Here is an 18,508-nt window from a genome sequence, read left to right on the forward strand (position 1 = left end):
CGCCCCCACGCGGGGCGCGAGGGCGTGGCCCGGGCGCGCGCCGGGCGGGGCGCGAGGGTGTGGCCGTAGGGCGCGCGGCGCGTCCGGAGCGCGCGCGCGTGGGGAGGGGCGGGGCGGGGCGGAGCCGCGCAGGCGCGCTGGGGGACGTGGGGGGGGAGGAGGAGGAGGAGGCGAGTGGGCGCGCGCGGGCGCGCGCGGGGCCGGCGGGAGCAGGGAGGCCGCCCGGCGCGTGCGTGCGCGAGGAGAGAGAGAGAGCGGGAGGGCGAGGGGAGCACCAGGACCAGCAGCCTGCAGGGGTAGGGGGCTGCCTTTCCTTCATCCATTCCTCCCTTTCTTTCCTCCTCCTTCCTCCCTTCCTTCCCTCCCCCCTTCCTTCCCTCCCCCCTTCCTTCCCCCCCTCCCCCGCCTCCCTCCATCTTCCCCTGTCCCTCCCCCCTCCCCGCCCCCCGTGCTCGGACGCTGAATGAGCGTTGTGTTTTTGTGCTCCTCTTTTTCTCTCTCCCCCCCCGCAGGCTTATCGGGCCTTGGCCTGCGCCCTCCCCCCCCCCCCCCCCGCAGCAGCAGGTGGGAGAAGGACCCAGCGGCTCCCAGGACCTCCCATGTAGCTGCCCGGCTTTGTCCCTGCCCCTGGACGGTCCTGCCCTCAACTGTCCTCCCCCCGGACTGACCTGCTCCTCCCTGCTCCTGCCCCCCGGACTGTCCTGCCCCTGGACTGTCCTGCTCCTGCCCGTTCCTGCCCCTGGACTGGCCTGTCCCTAACCCTGTCCTGCCCCTGGACTCTCCTGCCCGCTCCTGCCCCTGGACGTTCCTGCCCCTGAACTGTCCTGCCCCGGACTGACCTGGTCCTCCCTGCTCCTGCCCCCGGACTGTCCTGCACCTGGACTGTCCTACCCCCGCCCGGTCCCGTCCTGCCGTCGGACGTCGTCTGTTGGGCCTCCGTCCCACGTGCCGTGGCCCCGGCCCGGGCCCGTGAAGGACACCCCCCACAGCCCGCCGCCCCCCACCCATCCACCGCCCCCCACCTCGGAAGGCATGTCTCGTTACAACCTCACCAGCCTCCTGGACTGGCTGTACGGGGGCGTGGACCCTCGCTTCGCCGGCAACGGGGGCCCCGACTGCGCCGCCTTCCTGCCCTGGCAGCAGCGGCTGCTGGAGAGCGTGGTGGTCCTGGCCCTGGCCCTGCTGGAGATCCGGGTGGCCCTGCGGCACATCCTGAGGCGGGAGCCCCCCGAGGATGGCCGGCGGACCCGAGCCGACCCGCCCGCCCTGCCCCGTCCAGCTCAGGAGGAGAGCCCGGCCAAGAACCTGCTGCTGGTGGCCCTGTGCCTCACTTTCGGCGTGGAGGTGGGCTTCAAGTTCGCCACCAAGACCGTCATCTACCTGCTCAACCCCTGCCACCTGGTCACCATGATGCACGTGAGTCTGCCGGTCCCGGGACCCTTGGGGCCGGCCCTTCCGTTGCCCTAACGTCCTGCTTAATGTGTGCGCCGCCCCCCCCGGCTCAACGGGCTGGGCATCGAAACCACAGGGGGCTGGGTCATTCGGTCACGTTGATTGAGCCCTTACGGTGTACAGAGCACTGTACTAAGCGAGCACCGCGAGCTCCCAGTCTCGGTGAAAGGCCGGGGGGGCCTCTCAGATACCTGGTTGCGGCTGCTGGGGCGTTAGCCTTTCCCACACCGTTCCCACCACCGTCACCCTGCGAGGCAGCACCGGGCCAGAGATCTCCCAATTGTGAAGAGGGATCTGATAGGATCAGTCAGTCCTGTGTATTGAGCGCTTACTGTGGGCAGAGCACTGGCCTAGGCGCTTGGAACAGCACAGTAGAACAGAGTAGGTAGACGCGTTCCCTGTGCGCGACAGGCTAGAGGGCTGCCCGGAAATCCTGAGTGAGCCGGGGCGTCCCGGGCTTCTGTTGGCCGTCCCTTACGATTTTCAGGACCGGGGCGTCCCGGGCTTCTGTTGGCCGTCCCTTACGATTTTCAGGACGATAGACTGTCCTGCAGTTGGTTCTGGAGCAGCTGAACTGGTCGCCCTAACCCATCCGACCCTCCCGCTGCCCCTGCTTGAACCTCTGCATTTGGGCCAGACCCTGCTTCATTTTGATCCCCCCAATGTTGTGTATTTTTTATTCGGCGAGCATATTTTATTCGGAGACGACTGTACAGAGTAGGATTGTCAGCCTCTCTTCTCCACCCGGACAGTCTCCGAGCAAGGAGGAGGTGTGGTCGCTAAGGGAGGGCGCCATGGCGGCCAAGTTTTCAACAGAAGGTCATATGGGTCGGTCTGTCTGTAGACAATTGCCGTCGGTGGGCCAGAGAAGTTCTGCTGTCCGGAAGGGACATTTTTACGGGGTCCAGGGTCCCTCCTCTGAGGACGGGGCAACTGTTGATTCCTGACCCCTCCCCCGGGGGCTTGGGCAGCCGCCTGGAACGCCAGAGGGAAATATATCCCCCGCCTTGGGGACTGGAGACCCCTAATTTCCTCATTTTGTCCCTTTCCCCGGGAAGCGCCTGCATGGGTTTCCCCGTAATCGCTCCCGTGATTGGAATTTGGCCTCTGTGTCCGAGCTCCGTGCGTCGTGGCCCTTATCATCTGGATGTACCAACGGGGTGCTGACCTCTTGGCAAGTGCTGGGCAGAGCAAGGCCTGGAGCTGGCTCAGGGTGTGGAGCTCAGTGTCAGTCAAGTGTCGATAACAGATAGCTAGTGAGTGGCTGCTGGATGCGGAGTGCTCGTCTGGGGGCCTGGTTTAGTGGCTAGAGCAACAGGCCTGGGAGTCAGAAGGACCTGGGTTCTCATCCCGGCTCGACCGCTTGTCTGCTGTGTGACCTTGGATGAGTCATTTCACTCCTCTGGGCCTCAGTGGCCTCATCTCTAAAATGGGGATTAAGACTGTGGGTCCTCTGTGGGACGGGGACTGCGTCCAACCCGATTACCTTTTATCTACCCCAGTGCTTAGTAAAGTGCCTGGCACGTGGGAAGCGCTTTCGGATGAGGGGTGAGGGGGTTCATTAGGGAAGAACTCCCAGAGGGAGTGACCTTTTTTAGGAGGAGCAGGATGGATGTGGTTTAAAACCAAAAAACCGAGGGGGGAATGGCATCGGAAGAGTGGAGAGTGAGGGCCGGGGAAGTCTGCTCATGGGGAACAAGGGCGAGGCAGATGGATAGATAGGGCATCTTGAACTTGAATTCACTTTGGGATCCCAGTACACCGGAGCTCAGAAAGCCGTAGCTCGGCCTCCCCGAGCCCTGGCGGCTACACAACATTTTTCAGGGTAGGGCCAAGAGGAGGACTGCCTCCCTCTCTCTCCTCACCCTGGATGGAGTGACATTCTGATCCAATGAAAATCCAGTGGAGGGTGGTGTGTGTGTATCGGGGGGGACGAGGTAAAAGAGAGATTCATCTCTTTGGATTATAAGACAGCAGGCCACGGGGTGGTGATGGAGTGTGTTTTTGTAATTCATCCGTACCTCCGTAGTCTTCACTAGAAGCCTCGTGGCTTTTTCCGTGCTTTCAAGATCGCTCCGCACGACTCTGGGCAGGGGAGGTCGACCGCCCTTCCCCTTTTATAGGCTGGGAATGCAAGACGAGTTTGGAACCGTGTAACCAACGCAGCATCAGCAGCAGCGAGAGTAATGGAGCGGGGTCGAAGCCGGCAGGAAGACCCTCGCTCCCTGCCTGCCACCCCCATCCCCCCAAGCAGCGTCCAGCTTGATGGGGTTGATGAGCAGACATCGGGTCCCCACTGGAAATCGGCTCCGAATGCTAGAGTGTAAGCTCTCCGTGGGCAGGGATCTATTGTGCGGTAGAATCCCAGGTGATTAGTACTGTGCCCGACGCCTGGCACTAATAACCGGCACTGACCGGTCGATAACAGATCCTCGCAGGACCCACTGAGGCAAACTTGGGGCTGGTAACCAGACCCCCAGCCCCCCACTGCCGCGGTCGGAGGGCCAGAGCTGTGGGAGAGCGCCACGCTCGCTGACATGACCATCCCCGGGATGAGGTGTCGAAGCTTGGGGTGCAGGCGAGGGCCGGCCGGCTCTCTGGGGGTCTGGGGTGGGGGGGTCTGGCAGCTGGTTCAGCGACCGGTGCGGGGAGCACGGTCAGGACGCCCGTCTGGAAGTGATGCTGTCGGCAGCAAGACTGGCCTCACATCTGTTTCTTTGGAGCCAGACCTTTCGCGCCTATTTCTTTCTCCCTCATGAATGGACTTTCTGTGAACGAGAGGAAATAGTGGGTCTCCGCTGCTGCTGTTGCTGCAGCGGGGCCGCCCGGGTCAGTGATTTTTTTCCCTCCGTCCTGTGGGAGGTGCCGATCGGGGGGTGCCCTCCCGGTATTGATTCTCGGGGCGAGCGGCCAGACAACGAGAACCCGACGGAGGGAACGGGCTTGAGCCGAACGTGGGGTCCGCGGTCCACCCCTCTGGGGTGAGGGGGTAGAGAAGGCGACAGGGAGCAGTGTCTTTCTAGGCCGGGACACCTTCACCCCCTCGTCGTCTTGTTTGCGGAAACCCGGCCAACTCTCTCCTCCAGAGAGGGCAGGCAGCCAAGTCTTAGAGACGTGTGGCTGGCTGCCCTCTGTTCGCCGCAGCCTCCCCGCCTCTTCTCGTTGGGGTGGGGGCGGTCGGGGTGGCGGGCTCTCTTCGGGTGGGATCAGGGCGGGGCCGCGGGCCAAGGCAGGCAGACCCTGGTGGTACCCAGGGGCAGGCAGGCCTCCCCGGGAGCTTAGATTTCCCAGAGCCGACTTCTCAGCGGCTTGCTTCTACCTTGGGATTATTGAGACGCACACGGGCATCGAGTAGAGGGAGCAAAGCCACACCAGTAAGGAAGGTGGGAATTACTCAGCGGCCTTTTTAAGGAATCAACCCCAGCTGCCGCGTACCTAGAAACGGAGGCGCGAGCGTGATCTTTTCAGCTGCCGAGATTTTCGACTCGGTTTCGGCGGACGTGATGACCCGTGATAGTGCTAGAGGAGATGGGATGGACCCGTGGCCTGGAACGCAACTTTTCATATGCACGAGTTTCTCTGGGTGGGAGGATCGGATGGGGGGTGGGGGATGACACGGTACATGTGAAACCTCTTCTGCCTGGGTACACGCAGAAAAGAGATTAAGTACTAACTGAACTGACACAGTCGGGCTACGCCCGAGCAGTCACTCATATTTATCACCGTATGCAGAGCACTATACTAAGCGCATGGAATAATACAGTATAACAATAAATAGACATATTCCCTACCTACAGCGAGTTTACGGTTACTTCCCGGGCGGCCCTGGAGACGAGAGAGATGTTGGGAGCTGGGAAGAATGACGGAATAGCTTCAGCCCTCCTGATGGTCCCGCCCGGGAGACCAAGGGCTGGTCAGTGAGGACCATTCCCATTTCGCAGAAGGGGACAACAGAGCTCTGGGGACAGTACCCTAATAAAAAATAAATATAGTGTTTAAGTACTTACTATGCATCAGGCACTGTAGTGAGCGCTGGGGTGCATGCAGGCAAATAGGGTTGGAGGCAGTCCCAGTCCCACGTGGGGCTCACAGTCTCGATCCCCATTTTGCAGATGAGGTCACTGAGGCCCAGTGAAGTGACTCTCCCAAGGTCACACGACAGATGAGTATCGGAACCGGAACTAGAACCCATGACCTGACTTCCAGGCCCGTGCTCTACCCACTAGGCCACGCTGCTTTTCGAAGGTCACTAGCAAGTTGGTGGCTGAGCTGGCATTCTCCATTTCCAGGCTGGGTCTTCTGGGCAGCCGGGCACCCCTCACGCGTTATTTGATGGGACTCTCGGGAATGAAAGCCTATGGATTCAGGGCGGAGGAATGAGTTGGTAGCCGTTGGCCCCGTGGTCCCCGAAAAGACCATCTCGTGTTCTCCCAGAGAGCCTGGCAAATGGGGTTTATCCCCCCTAACAACAAGTATGACTCTTATAATAATTATATTGTAATTTAATACATTGTTAATATTATTCTGTCTGGATGAGGTTGGAAAACACCCCCCCTGGTTCAGTGTGGGTCTTTGGGTCAGAGAAAGACCGTGAGCCAATTAGCGAATACTCTGTATTACCCTGGACAGAGGCCTGCCCTAAGCACTTGGATTTAGTAGACATGTACCCTGTTCTCAAGGAGGTGACAGTCTAGTGGGGGAGACAGAAACAAAAATAAATTACAGATGGGAGAAAGGAAGGAGAGAGGAGATGTCCATAAGTTGGTGCTCTAGGAATCAGACACATACACAAACACCCAGGTGGTGCGGAAGTGTTGAGCAGAGCACTGTACTAAGTGGTTGGGAGAGTACAATGCAGCAGAATTAGCAGACGCGTTCCCTGCCCGCATAACAAGTTTACAATTACTCCCTGGGTGTCATTGGAGACGAGAGGTGTTGGGAGCTGGGAAAAAGGCGGAATGTCGGTTGAAGAGCTTTTACCTGGGGAAATGAGACGATAAGACGGGGAAGGCCCTCCCGGAGGAGCTGTGATTTCAGGAGGGCTTTGCAGTACCTGTGGATTTGGGTTTGAAGCGGGTGGGAGTCCTGGGCAGGGGGGAGGTGGCAAGCTTCTGGCGGCGACGGTAGAGAAGAGAACGACGCCCAGCGAGTAGGTTGGCTGGAGAGGAACAAAGGGCGAGGAGGGTGTCGTGGAAGAAGAGTGGATACATAGGAGGGAGAGAGCTGAGGAAGGGCCTCGAAGCTCAGCCGTCAGAAACTTCTTTTTGGTGCGAAGACGAATGGGTGACCGTTGAAAGTGTTTGGCGAATGAGGTGATGTGGGCAGACCGTTTTAGAAAATGATCGGGGCAGCGGAGGAGGGAGCGGAAGGGAGATTGGCAGGAGAGAGACCAGCGAGGCGGAAGCAGTAGTCCAGATGGGCTACGACCTAATGGTTGGGGCAATGTTGGGGGCCATTTAGAGGGAGAAGAAGGGGCAGATCCAGGAAATGAGGCCAAGGATGCTACTCCCGACTGGAGCAACTCGGTTACCCGGAGATCCCTGGGACATCCAACCACAAGAGTCGAAAGGGCCGGGGTGGGGGGACAGATGTGCTCCCCAGTAGCCCTTTTTATTCAGGAATGTATCCAACTCTTCCTTGGAGCTTGATGGTTTCTGACTTCAGAACTTTCTGGGTCCCAGATTTCCTCATGCTTTCCACCGGCTCCTTACAGTGTGAAAAGCCTGCAGAGGGGCTCGGGAAGTATCCGTGGATGATGCCGATGATCACTGAGGATCTGATGTAGGAAAAACCCAAAGGACCCATGAAGTCATTAGTCTTCTCTTCCGGCTTCAGACCCGACGCCTCTCCACTCCCCATCTGCTGTCTGTAACTCCAGGGTCTGCAGGCGGGGGTTGCGACAGGCACCCAGCCGTCTGCCGATGGCATTTAGCAGATGGTCTGGCTCCTGAGACCTTGGGGGGGTGGGGACGGTAGAGGGGAGAACAACGACCTCGCCCCTCCCACCCCCAGAAAACCCCCGTGTTGGGGGTCCTGGTCATCCCAGGAGGCTAGAGAGGTCATTAATGGGCTCCCCTCAGCTTCCCGGGTCGCTCAAGGATCGTGACTTCTGATCCCAGCTCAGGGAACATTCAGGCTCCAGGGTGTGGAAAGGGAGATACAGTCAATTCCCCAATTACAATGGCAATAGGGTCCTCGAAGAACCTCCTGTTATGGGAGGAGGGGGGGAATTGCGCTATAATAATCACACCTTGATCAATATCGTGTGATGGGGGCCACCGTTTTGGGTAATAATAATCAGTAATAATAATCACAGTATTCCTTATGATATTTGTTAAGCCTTTACTTCATGCCAGGCACTATTCTGGGTCTGGGGTAGATACAAACTAATCAGGTTGGACACAGTCCCTGTCCCACATGGGGCTCATAATATTGCAGATGAGGTAAGTGAGGGAACAGAGAAGTATAGTGACTTCCTCCAGATCACCCAACGGACAAGTAGCGGATCTGGGACTAGAACCCGGGTTCTTCTGACTCCCAGGCCGGTGTTCTATCCACTAGACCGCTGTCTTCTGCGAGCCAGTAACACTAGTAAGCACTGGGGCGGATACAAGACAATCAAGTTTGACCCAGGCCCTGCCCCGCATGGGGACCACAGTGTAAGATGGAGGGAGAACAGCTATCGAATCCCCCTTTTACAGCTGAGAAAACTGAGGCACAGAGAAGTGAGGGCTCTTGCCTCAGGTTGCGCTGCAAGCAGATGGTAGAACCAAGATCAGAACCCAGGCCTTTTGTCTCCCAGGCCTGGGCTCTTTCCACCAGGTCACACACATTTATTTGAACTCACCCGTGGATCGCATTTGTCCAGAAAGGGGTGTGCTGTAGAAGGAACTTCCCTTGTTCTTCAGGACTGGCCTGCCAGACTGTTCAAGGAAAACTGGTGTTAAAGGGGAACTGACTTATGGCGGCGGGAGGGGGGAGGTGAGAATAAGTTACTTCCCTCACGTCTCCTTAGAGGTGTGACTTCCTATTCTCCTGAACCTCCCTCCCACTGCACCCTTATCGTCATCATCATCACTAAATTTATTGAGCACTTACAATGGGCAGACCGCTGTTGAAAGTAGTTGGAGCAATTACAAGAAAATAAAGTGAGGTTTCATCCCTACCCTGTTAAGGACTGGCGAACTAAGCTGGGGAGGGCCAGACATGCCCCAAGAAGAAGAAAATTCCCACAGCGAAAGCAGGCTAAAACTCAACCCTCTAACATAACACAGCACAATAGGCAAGTTGAACGGTGCAGCATGGAAAGAATCCCGACCTGGAAGTCAGGAGACCAGAGTTCTAATTCCAGCTCTGCCACTTGCCTGCTGGGTGACCTGGGGCAAGTCACTTACCTCGATGGTGCCTCGGTTTCCTCATCCCTGAAATGGGGATTCAGTGCCTCTCCTCCTTCCTCCCTAGGCTGTGAGCTCTAAGGGGTACAGGGACAGTGTCCCCCCGAGATGATCTTGTGTGTGCCTCGGGCATTTTGTAAGATCCTTGGCACATAGCAAATATCACACTTTGTATTATAATTTTTAGTTGTAATTAATCATACCTATCGAGCACCTACTATGTGCAAAGCATGATACAACAGACTTAGGAGACACGGTCCCTGCCCACACAACAAGCTTACTGTCTGGAGGGGGGAGACAGACATTAATATGAATAAATAATTTTTAATCCATAATTTAAAGATAGGTTCCTAAGTGCTGGGGGGTTGGGAGCCGGGGCGAATATCAGATGTCCAAAGGTCACAGATCGAAGTGCGTGGACGACGCAGAAGGGAGAGGGAGCCGGGGAAAAGAGGGCTTCGTCGGGGAAGGCCTCGTGGCGGAGATGTGACCCTAGTAATGCTCGGAAGGTTGGCAGGATGGTGGTCTGGCATATACGGAGTGGGGAGGGAGTTCCTGGCTAAGGGGAGATGATGGGAAAGGGGTCAGCAGCGAGATAGATGAGATCGGGGTCCAGTGAGTAACCCGGCGCTAAAGGAGTTGGAGTGTTTGAGTTGGGCTGTTTTAGGAGCTTAGTGAGGTGAGGTAGGATGGGGTGAACTGATTGCTTTAAAGTCAAGGGTGAGGCGTTTCTGTTGGATGGGCGACCACCAGAGGTTCTCGAGAAACAGGGAGACGTGAACTGAATGCCCTCGCATCGTGGGTTGGGAATGCGCCTACCAACTCTGTCATATTGTACTCCCCGACCGCTCAGTACGGTGCTCTGCACACTGTAACCGCTCAGTAAATGTGATAGATTGATAGTAGCTTGGGCAGTTTCAAGCTGCTTGCCCATCCTTCCCTGCTGAGGGGCTGGGGTTTCATTCCTTCCCCGTCAAAGAGAGAGGCTGCCCTGGACCAGAAAATGGTGTACCCTCTAGGGGAGTGCTTAGTAAGGTAGCTACAGGATAAGCAGATTGGACACAGTCCCTGTCCCCTAAGGAGGACACAGGCAACTGAGGCACAGGAAAGTTAAGCATTCCCCAGCAGGCAAGTGGGAGAGCCGGCATTTGAACCCAAGTTGCCTGATAGCTTGTGCTCCCTCCTTTTGGCCTCATTGCTTCTCCCTCCGCTTCTTCCAAACAGATCAAGATTCACTCCTCAGCGAAGCCTTCCCACATTATCTCCAGCATCCAGACATTCTAGTGACAGCCACCCCGGCCCCAGTCCTTCAATCCTGAAATACTCGGGAGGTGCTTGTACAGCTTAATCCATTGTACATCCCTTTCCGCCCCTTGTTTTCATTGGTAGGGGAATGCTAATGATGATGATATAATGGTATTTGTTAAGCGCTCGCTACGTGTCAGGCGCTGTAACTAAGTGCTGGGGCGGATACGAGCCAGTCAGGTTGAACACAGTTCCCTGTCCCACATGGGGCTCACAGTCTTAGTCCCCATTTTACAGTTGAGGTAACCGAGGTCCAGAGAAGTGAAGCCACTTGCCCAAGGTCACCCAGCAGACAAGTGGCAGAGCCAGGATTAGGACCCATGAGCTTCTGACTCCCAGGCCTGCGCTCTATCCACTAAACTGTGCTGCTTCTCAGGAAATACACACATCTATATGTGTGTGTGTATTCATATTTGTCCTGCCAACCCCATTGGATTGTAATATTTTCATTCCTCCATTACTATGGAAAATGCTTAGTCAAGGACTCTTTGGGCTCCAGCAACATTATCGACCCCCCGGTGGATGCGATTTGTTTTTGGTTTTTCTTGTCTTGCTCCTCTGGAGGCTCTGCCCGCCTTCCTAGAAGGCTGTGGGCATTGATCCAGGGTACCTCGTGCCCATTAAGCAAACCTCTCTGACCATCCTTTGAAATAGCCAAAGGAAAGAGTATAAATCTCTGCCCTGGCTCATGGACCTTTTAGTTCGATTTGCATCACAAAGAGCTCATCACCAGAACCGCCGTCTGCCCCTGCTGGATCTCTCCCTGCCCAGGCTGAACAGCCAGCTTTCATTTGTCAGGAAATTGCGCCTCCAAGATCTTCATGTCTCTCTTTTTCTCTCTCTCGATGGGCCTCCCCTTCCCCTGCTCCTTAGCTCTTTCAATAGAAAATATATTAATAAGAGCCAAAAAGACTTCGCCAGCTAGTGACTCACTGCTCATCTCTGCCTCACCCCTGGAGGGAGGGAGGGAGGGAGGACCCGACGTTCCCCTGTGGGGAGTGCGCTCTCCTGGCCTCCGACTAAATTATGAGAAGCGGAAAGAGCCAGATGTCACCAGTCCTTGTGGGTGTCCTCTCTTGCACATTCCTGTTGTTCGGTTATTGAATAACAGGAAGTGGACAGGTTATAAAGGTCTGTGGGAAAAGGGAGCCGCGAACCCGGGGACCTCAGATGCTCACGTTTTGCAGGGTCGGCTTCTGACGTTTGGGCGTTCCCGAGGCTGGAAAAAAACCTACTACCCCTCCCTGCCCCGATGCACACCCACACCCACGACATTGCTGGTCATCACACCGGATGTGACAGTGTCAGGCCCAAGTCTGACCGAACCCTCCGGCAGCTAGAATGTTTTCTGGAGGTACACCTACCCCACCCCCCCAGGCTCCAAAGCCATTGTGTTTCCTTGGTTCCTGCTAACACAGGAGGAGAGAGGCTGGGGGTGGTTCAAATTTTCCACAGTTCATTCATTCATTCAATAGTATTTATTGAGCGCTTACTATGTGCAGAACACTGTACTAAGCGCTTGGAATGAACAAGTCGGCAACAGATAGAGACAGTCCCTGCCGTTTGACGGGCTTACAGTCTAATAGGGGGAGACAGACAGACAAGAACAATGGCAATAAATTGCCATCCCTTTCTGACTGATTTTCCAGAGGCAGCTCCCCCAACCCCCTGAAGCTGGGGAAGGTGTAGCATTCCCTCAGAATGGCGGCTTGTCCCTCTCACCCTGACCTGCCAGGGTCTGGGGGATGCTGGTGGGAGAGCTGGGGTTTGATGTGTGTGGTAGGGAAGAAAGCAGGCCGGGCTCTTTGAAGCGGGAAGGGGCCCTGATCCGGAGGAAAGGAGGATGAGGGTAACCTGCGGAGGTTCCCCACCCTAGTGGGAATGAGACCCGGTCCCTGCTCTTGAGGAAGGGGAGAAGCCGGAGACACAAACATAAATAAAGATACGGACACAGTAAGATAGCTGGAACCCACAGCAGTAGCAGTATAAACAAACAGATGTCTCTAGGCGAGTAGATGTGTGTAGATGTCTAAGGGTGAAGTGAGAGCTGGCCTTTTTTCTCATAGACAATATTACTGATGTGAAATCTCAGCCGCTTGTTTGAGCGTGGCTTAAAAGACCAAGGTGCAGCCAGCTGTCCATCCGAGATTGTATGAAGACAGCTCCTAGCCGTGCTGGCCACTTGGGCCCATTTAGGGCTAGTATCTGTTTTGGAGCCTGCCTCTCTGCGGCCTAATGTTTGAGAAACCTCCGCTCAAGGAGAACCGCTCTTCTCCCGATCTCTGCCTGTCAGGCTACCTTAAACCCCAGCGGTCTGTTGCGATACCACAGGGTTGGGACTTGGCTTTATCACCAATGTGCATTCTCCCCTCCCCCAACTCCAGAATGTATGTGGATGTGGGGCTCTTCTCCTGTTGGGTATCCCGCTGTCATCCGACTGTCCGCTCTCTGGACAGGCCATTCCCTTTGGGATTGTGTTCGGGTTTCCACTGGAAGTGATTTGAGTTTAAGGGACTGAAGGGGAAGGTAGGAAACATTTATACTTGCAGCATTTATAGCCCGGAAATTCCATTTCTCCGAATCGCCTGGGAATGAGAGTCAATCAGCAAATTGGGCAGAGCCTCTTACATTCAGGAGAGGGAGCCTTGTTTGTGTTTTGCTATGTCTCTCTTTCTCCTTCTGTCTCCTTACTTGCACTGCTAGCCTGGCTGAAGGCTTTGCTGCGTACTAACCTCTGAGTAGACGTATTCAGAACTTCGTGTATCGAAGCAAGTTCGGCGTTTTTTTTCAGGAAGGTTATAGGGCACCCAGTTCTCCCATTAGAATGGGGATTGCGGGTTTCTAGAACCCCTTGCCGAGAGAAGTCTGTTTGATAGCTCTCATCCCGGAACTGTTTTGCTACTCCATGTGGGTTCTGTATCCAGCTCATTGTCCGAAGACCCTTCCTTAACCCTGCCGTCCGCTCGATCTCTCCTCTCCTACCGAGGTCCTCAGACAGGTCATTAGAGTCGGAGTCCTCAGGCCAGCCCATGATGAGCGGGGTCATTAGAATTGGAATTGAAACCGCCCTGTTCGCCTCAAACCTGACCCTGAACATCCAACCAAAGAAAACGTATCATTTTCCTCCTTAACCGTTCACGAAGGTGATGCACTCTAGGCTGGTCGTAGCGCCTAGCTTGAACTGGAATGATTCTGGGAGGTCTTCCTGGCGGAAGCCGGTTTTAAAATTTCAAAGGAGAAAAGTTGGTTAGAAAGGCTTAGGGGGTCTGGGAGCAGAAGCAGAGAAGATGAGCTGGGCCAGAGCTGGAAGTGAAGGCTGGGAGACCACTGACCAGCAGATAGCTTGTTTGTAGAAATGATCAGTCGGTCATTTTTATTGAGTGCTTACTCTACTAGGCACTAGGGAGCACAGAGCACAACATTATAACAGACACTTTCCCTGCTCACGCTTTGTTTGGGCAGGAGCCCCCTCAGTGAGGGGGCAGAGCCATGTTTGAGGCAGCTTGAAGAAGCACCTCCACCCCCTCCCGCCGCCCCAGCTAACTCTTGTCTGCAGCTCTCTTGGCTTCAGAGCGGCAAAGGATTTTGAGCAGAAAGAACCCAGTGAAGGCCAACCCTGCTGTTTCGAATGTGGATTTTACATGCCCGAGGAACTGGGAGCTGGTCAGATCTCATACGTTCACTGAATTTCTGTCCCATGTCACCCCTCCGCTCCCAGCTTCCGTTCTTCCCTCCCGTGGTATGTGGTATGTGGTAAATGCGCATTATGTGCTAAGAAGTGTACCGAGCTCTAGGGTGGATATAGAAAATCAGGTCAGACACAATCCCTGTCCCATATGGTGCTCCCAACCTAGATAGAGAGAACAGGTGTTGAATCCCCATTTTACATAGGAAATTGAGGCACAAAGAAGTAAAGTAACTTGTCCGAGGTCACCCAGCAGGCAGGTGGCGGAGAACCCGGCTCCTTTGACTCCCAGGCCCATGCTTTTTTCTCTAGGCCATTATGCCCCCTGTCTCTGAGACCAATATTATTAAGTAATTTCTATTTCTCTCTCTTTCTCTCTCACACACACACACAGCCACACCCACCACCATCTCTTCCTGTCATCTCCCTATGTCATCTCCTACCTGAGGCTGCCCTTGCCTAAAAGTAAGGCAGGCCCGACCGGTTGGTAGGTTGTGCGTCCAGAAGGGCTCTGAGCGGGAGCTGTCAGGTGCTGATTGAATCCGGCTCAGAGCCAGACGGTACGTTCAGTTCCTGTCATTTGGTCTCCCGGTGCTCTGGGTAAACCCCTTTGAGGGGCTCTGTGCGGAGGACTAGCAGAGTCCTCCGGGACATGGAGGTGGAGACAAAGGATGGGGGACGGAGTGGGGAGCCCTGCCATTTATTTGTCAGTCCCACGTTCCACCCGAGTCGCCCTTTGGTATGTAAGGCCCGCGGCCAAAACTCTTCGTTGGGCCCAGATTTGCGTATGTTTCTCTGGGGCCTGGCAACTCAGTCATCCAGACGGGTGGCCTGTCGGTGCCAGCCAAGGACAGGGAGCCGCTCCCCATGACCCTCAAAGCCCCCGCAGCAGTGTGTTACTGGGGGCTCTGCCAGGAGAGGGGCGTGGGAATGGGGCAGAAGGAAAATCAATCAACCGGGGGCCCAGTCCGGCTTCGGCTCGGCTTTCGGGGGAGAATTGGATTTTTACATCAGTTTTTCCCAGAAGCACTCACCATATCCTCCTCGAGACCAAGCCCGTTAGGAACGGGGGCACTGGGGCCATAATAGGGGTGGGGTTTTGGGGTTGTGGCGGAGCCCCCTTCTTTTCCCAGATGTCTGAGAGGAGGAGGACTGGGAATGGAGAAGAGACACTGCGTGGTTGGGAGGAGGAGAGGCGGGAGAGGAATGAGTCTAAGTAATGGCTCTCCAGTCCGTACTGCCATGCCGGGGGTGGGCAGCTGGGTGCTCAGGTGGTAACGAGAGGCAGGCTGGGGCTCTAGACCCAGATTGGGAAACAGCAAGTCCTGGCACTAAGGCAGCAGGGGACGGGCTGCCAGAGTCAGAACTGAGCGAGCATCTCCTAGGCTCCGGGGGGCAGGGGAGAGAGAGGAGAGAGCGTCCCCAGATCTGTCTGCGGCCTCTGAACCTGATCCCCTCTTAGCTGCTCAAGGGATTTAGGTGGAGGGGCAGAAACCCCAGACCCCTGAGCTGAGAGGTCTGGACAACCATCCACTCCCCGTCTGCATCGGCAAAGTAGGTGCACTGGAAGGAGATGAACTCCCTGTGAAGGATCGCAGTGGAAAGCTCAGCTCTCTGTCTGGCCCAGCCGGGGATTTAAGACTGTGAACCCCATGTGGGACGTGGACTGTGTGTGATCTGATTAGCTGGTATCTACCCCAGTGCATAGTCCAGTGGCTGGCATGTATTAGGGATTTAACAATGTCATAAAAAAAGTGCTCCTCAAAATAGTAATAACCAAGGAGGGGAGTGCCAGGCCTGCTGCTGCCCCAGAGGCTGAGCGAAGTGCAGAGGGGAGGGGGCGTGAAAGAGCGTTGGAGTGAGTGAGTCGGGGACTCCAGGACCTTTAGCAGGGCAGGCATCCAGGGACTCGGTCTGATGTGCTGGGTGACTTGGGTTACATCACCTAACCTCTCCGGGGCTCAGATTCCCCATCTGCAGAACGGGAGAATTACATTAGATAACTATCCCTCTTTCTCTGCCAACGGTATTGCAAATCGCTTCCCTCGGGGAGGAGGATAAATGTAACCCGGGAGGGGCTGGGGGCAGTATTAAAAGACTTTTCCTGAGGTCCCTCTAACAGTCACCTGGTCAGAGCTGGGCGTGGATGTCTTAAGCTGCCATCCGCTCCGTCCCAGGCTGTGGCCGTAACCTTCCTGTCTCCCTGGCCCAAGCCAGGGGGTGGGGTGACTCTTCAACTCCCCTAACCCCATGTGAAATTAGGAGTCACTCAGACCAGGGCTCCGTAGAACCAGTCTGAGCCTACATGCATCCCCCTCAGAAGGAAAACAAAACTAGTCTATAGAAAATAGGCTAGAGCAGCGAAGGTCATTGATAAAGCCGGGGAGAGTATTTTGTGGAGGCTGGAACAGAGCTGTCATCAGAGCTGTCATCTCTGCACCATTATTTCTTCGGTTTTTCATCTTCTTCCTCTAAAAGTTTCACCTCAAACCAGCCATGCTTGGCCATGCAGAACAATTCAGAGAGGCTGTCTACAACCTATTCCCTTAAGAACTCCAATATGTTGATCTGCAGAAGCATGACTTCTCCATCTGTGTGTCTCAGTTTTTGATGTATTCTCCTGTGTGTGTGTGTGTGTGTGTGTGTGTGTGTACACTCTCTCTGATTTTTTTCTCCCCCACCACACCCAAGACTGCTAATGGTAATTATTGCCAAAAAAGATAATTCTGGTATTTATTAAGCTATGTGCAGTTAGTTTTGGGGCTGCCCAGATCCAGAGGGAAAAGTTAGGGCTACTTAATCACAATCAATCAATCAGGGTATTTTTACTGTGTTCAGAGCAATGTATTAAGTACTCGGGCAAGTTGGTTTGGCTTTATCGTGATGTTTAGGGGAATTGGAACAGAAAAAAATGTCTCCAGAAAGGGTCTGACTGTCCTGTTTAGGTCCAGCGAAAGGGGGTTTCCTCTCCATTTGGGCCCCAGACTGCAATCTTGTGGAAGAGAAAAATCTCTTCCATGATAGGATCAGGGAACAGATGTAATTTATTTGTGTCTATCTCCTCTGCTAAATTATAAAATCCCTGAGGGTAGGCATCATGTTTTCTAACTTGATTGTACCCTCCCAGGTGCGTAGTACAGTGCTCTGCATACCAGTTGCTCAGTAAATGCTACTGATTGATTGATAGGGTGGCCATCCAGCATTTGAAAAAAAATTGATGGTCGTAAAATGCTTATTCTGTGTTAAATGCTAGGGAAGATGAGACCCAGTCCATCTCACACCCCCGGCTCACGGTGTCAGAGGGAAGCACCCCCCCAAATGCACATGATGCTAGCTGGGGTGACGCCGGGATGCAGCAAAATGTAATGGCATCTTCAGGGACAAGTTTCAGAATCCCGCTGGACCCTAGAGCATTTCTCTGGGGACACCTTGCCCCCGGTTCTACCCCCACCGCCCCAAAGCTGTCATATTCCCTTGCCAGTCCCTGTGAACAGAGGTGTCACTTCCAAAGCAGGATTTGGAGCCGGAGCTGAGGCGGAAAGAGACTGGGGACCTAAAATTCCAAATCCAGACTGTCAGTACAAAAATTGGTTGACTAGCCAGTCACAGCAGAGGTGCCAACTATCAATTAATTGTATTTCTTGTGTACTTACTGTGTGCGGAGCACTGTACTAAGCACATGGGAGAGTGCTGTATAACAGAGTCGGTGGTCACGTCCCCTTCCCACATGAACTTACAGTCCAGAGGGGAAAATAGACATTAAAATGAATAAATTATAGATAAGTACGTAAGGGCTGTGGGTGAATAAAGGGTTGCAAATTCAAGGGGAAGGGTGACACAGAAGGAAGTGAGAGAAGAGGAAATGAGGGCCTAATCAGGGAAGGCCTCTTGGAGGAGATGTGCCCTCAATAAGGGCCCGAAGGTGGGGATATAGTCATCTGTTGGATATGGAGTGGGAGGGCTTTCCAGGACACAGGCAGGACGGGGGCGAGAGGTCGAAGGCGAGGTAGACGAGATCAAGGTACAGGAAGTAGGTTGGCATTAGAGGAGCAAAGTGTACGGGCTGGGTTGTAGTTGGGAAAACAGCGAGGTAAGGTAGGAGGTGATTGAGTGCTTAAAAGCTGATGGTAAGGAGTTTCTGTTCGATGCAGAGTCGGATGGGCAACCGCTACAGGTTCTTGAGGAACGGGGGTGTGCGGACTGATCGTTTCTTTAGAAAAATGATCCGGGCAGCAGGGTGAAGTACGGACTGGAGTGGGGAGAGACAGGAGGCAGGGAGGTCAGATGCTTAAAGATTAATAAATAATCTACTACTACTATCACTAAAGGGGCCTCTGGCCAATCGACATCAAACGGCAGAAGAACAGAGGCAGAGAGGGGCCAAGAGAAGCTGCTTGGATCGGCAGCAGAGGAATTGCGCCTCACAGATCTTCCTGTTTTCTCTCTCAGATTTCCCCGAGCCGGCGATCTCCACTTCTCCCCTCCCCGCCCTTGCTTGATGGAGCCTTTTAGCTCAGAAGCAGCTCAGAGAGTTGGAAGCCTGCCTCGCTCTGTGTGTCACTCCAAGGGCTTCCCTCTCCCTCCTTCAACCAGGCTGCCCGAGTTCCTCAAAGCCAGGCACCCCGCCTAGGTTCTCTTAGAAAAGGGGTTTGCAGATCGCGGCCTGGCCCAC

General features: G+C 54.9%; 1 protein-coding gene across 1 annotated transcript in view; it reads left to right on the top strand.

Annotated features, from left to right (window-relative positions):
- Window positions 1-544: 544 nt before the first annotated feature.
- The window catches only part of TMEM164 (transmembrane protein 164), a 71,687-nt gene continuing 53,723 nt past the window's right edge, over window positions 545-18,508 (top strand). Inside the window, exon 1 of the mRNA XM_029067967.1 lies at window positions 545-1,416. Within this exon, the coding sequence (XP_028923800.1) occupies window positions 1,033-1,416 (384 nt within the window). The 5' untranslated portion in view covers window positions 545-1,032. The remainder of the gene's footprint in view (window positions 1,417-18,508) is intronic.

Source organism: Ornithorhynchus anatinus, chromosome 6, assembly GCF_004115215.2.
Source record: "Ornithorhynchus anatinus isolate Pmale09 chromosome 6, mOrnAna1.pri.v4, whole genome shotgun sequence".
Taxonomy (NCBI): Eukaryota; Metazoa; Chordata; class Mammalia; order Monotremata; family Ornithorhynchidae; genus Ornithorhynchus; species Ornithorhynchus anatinus.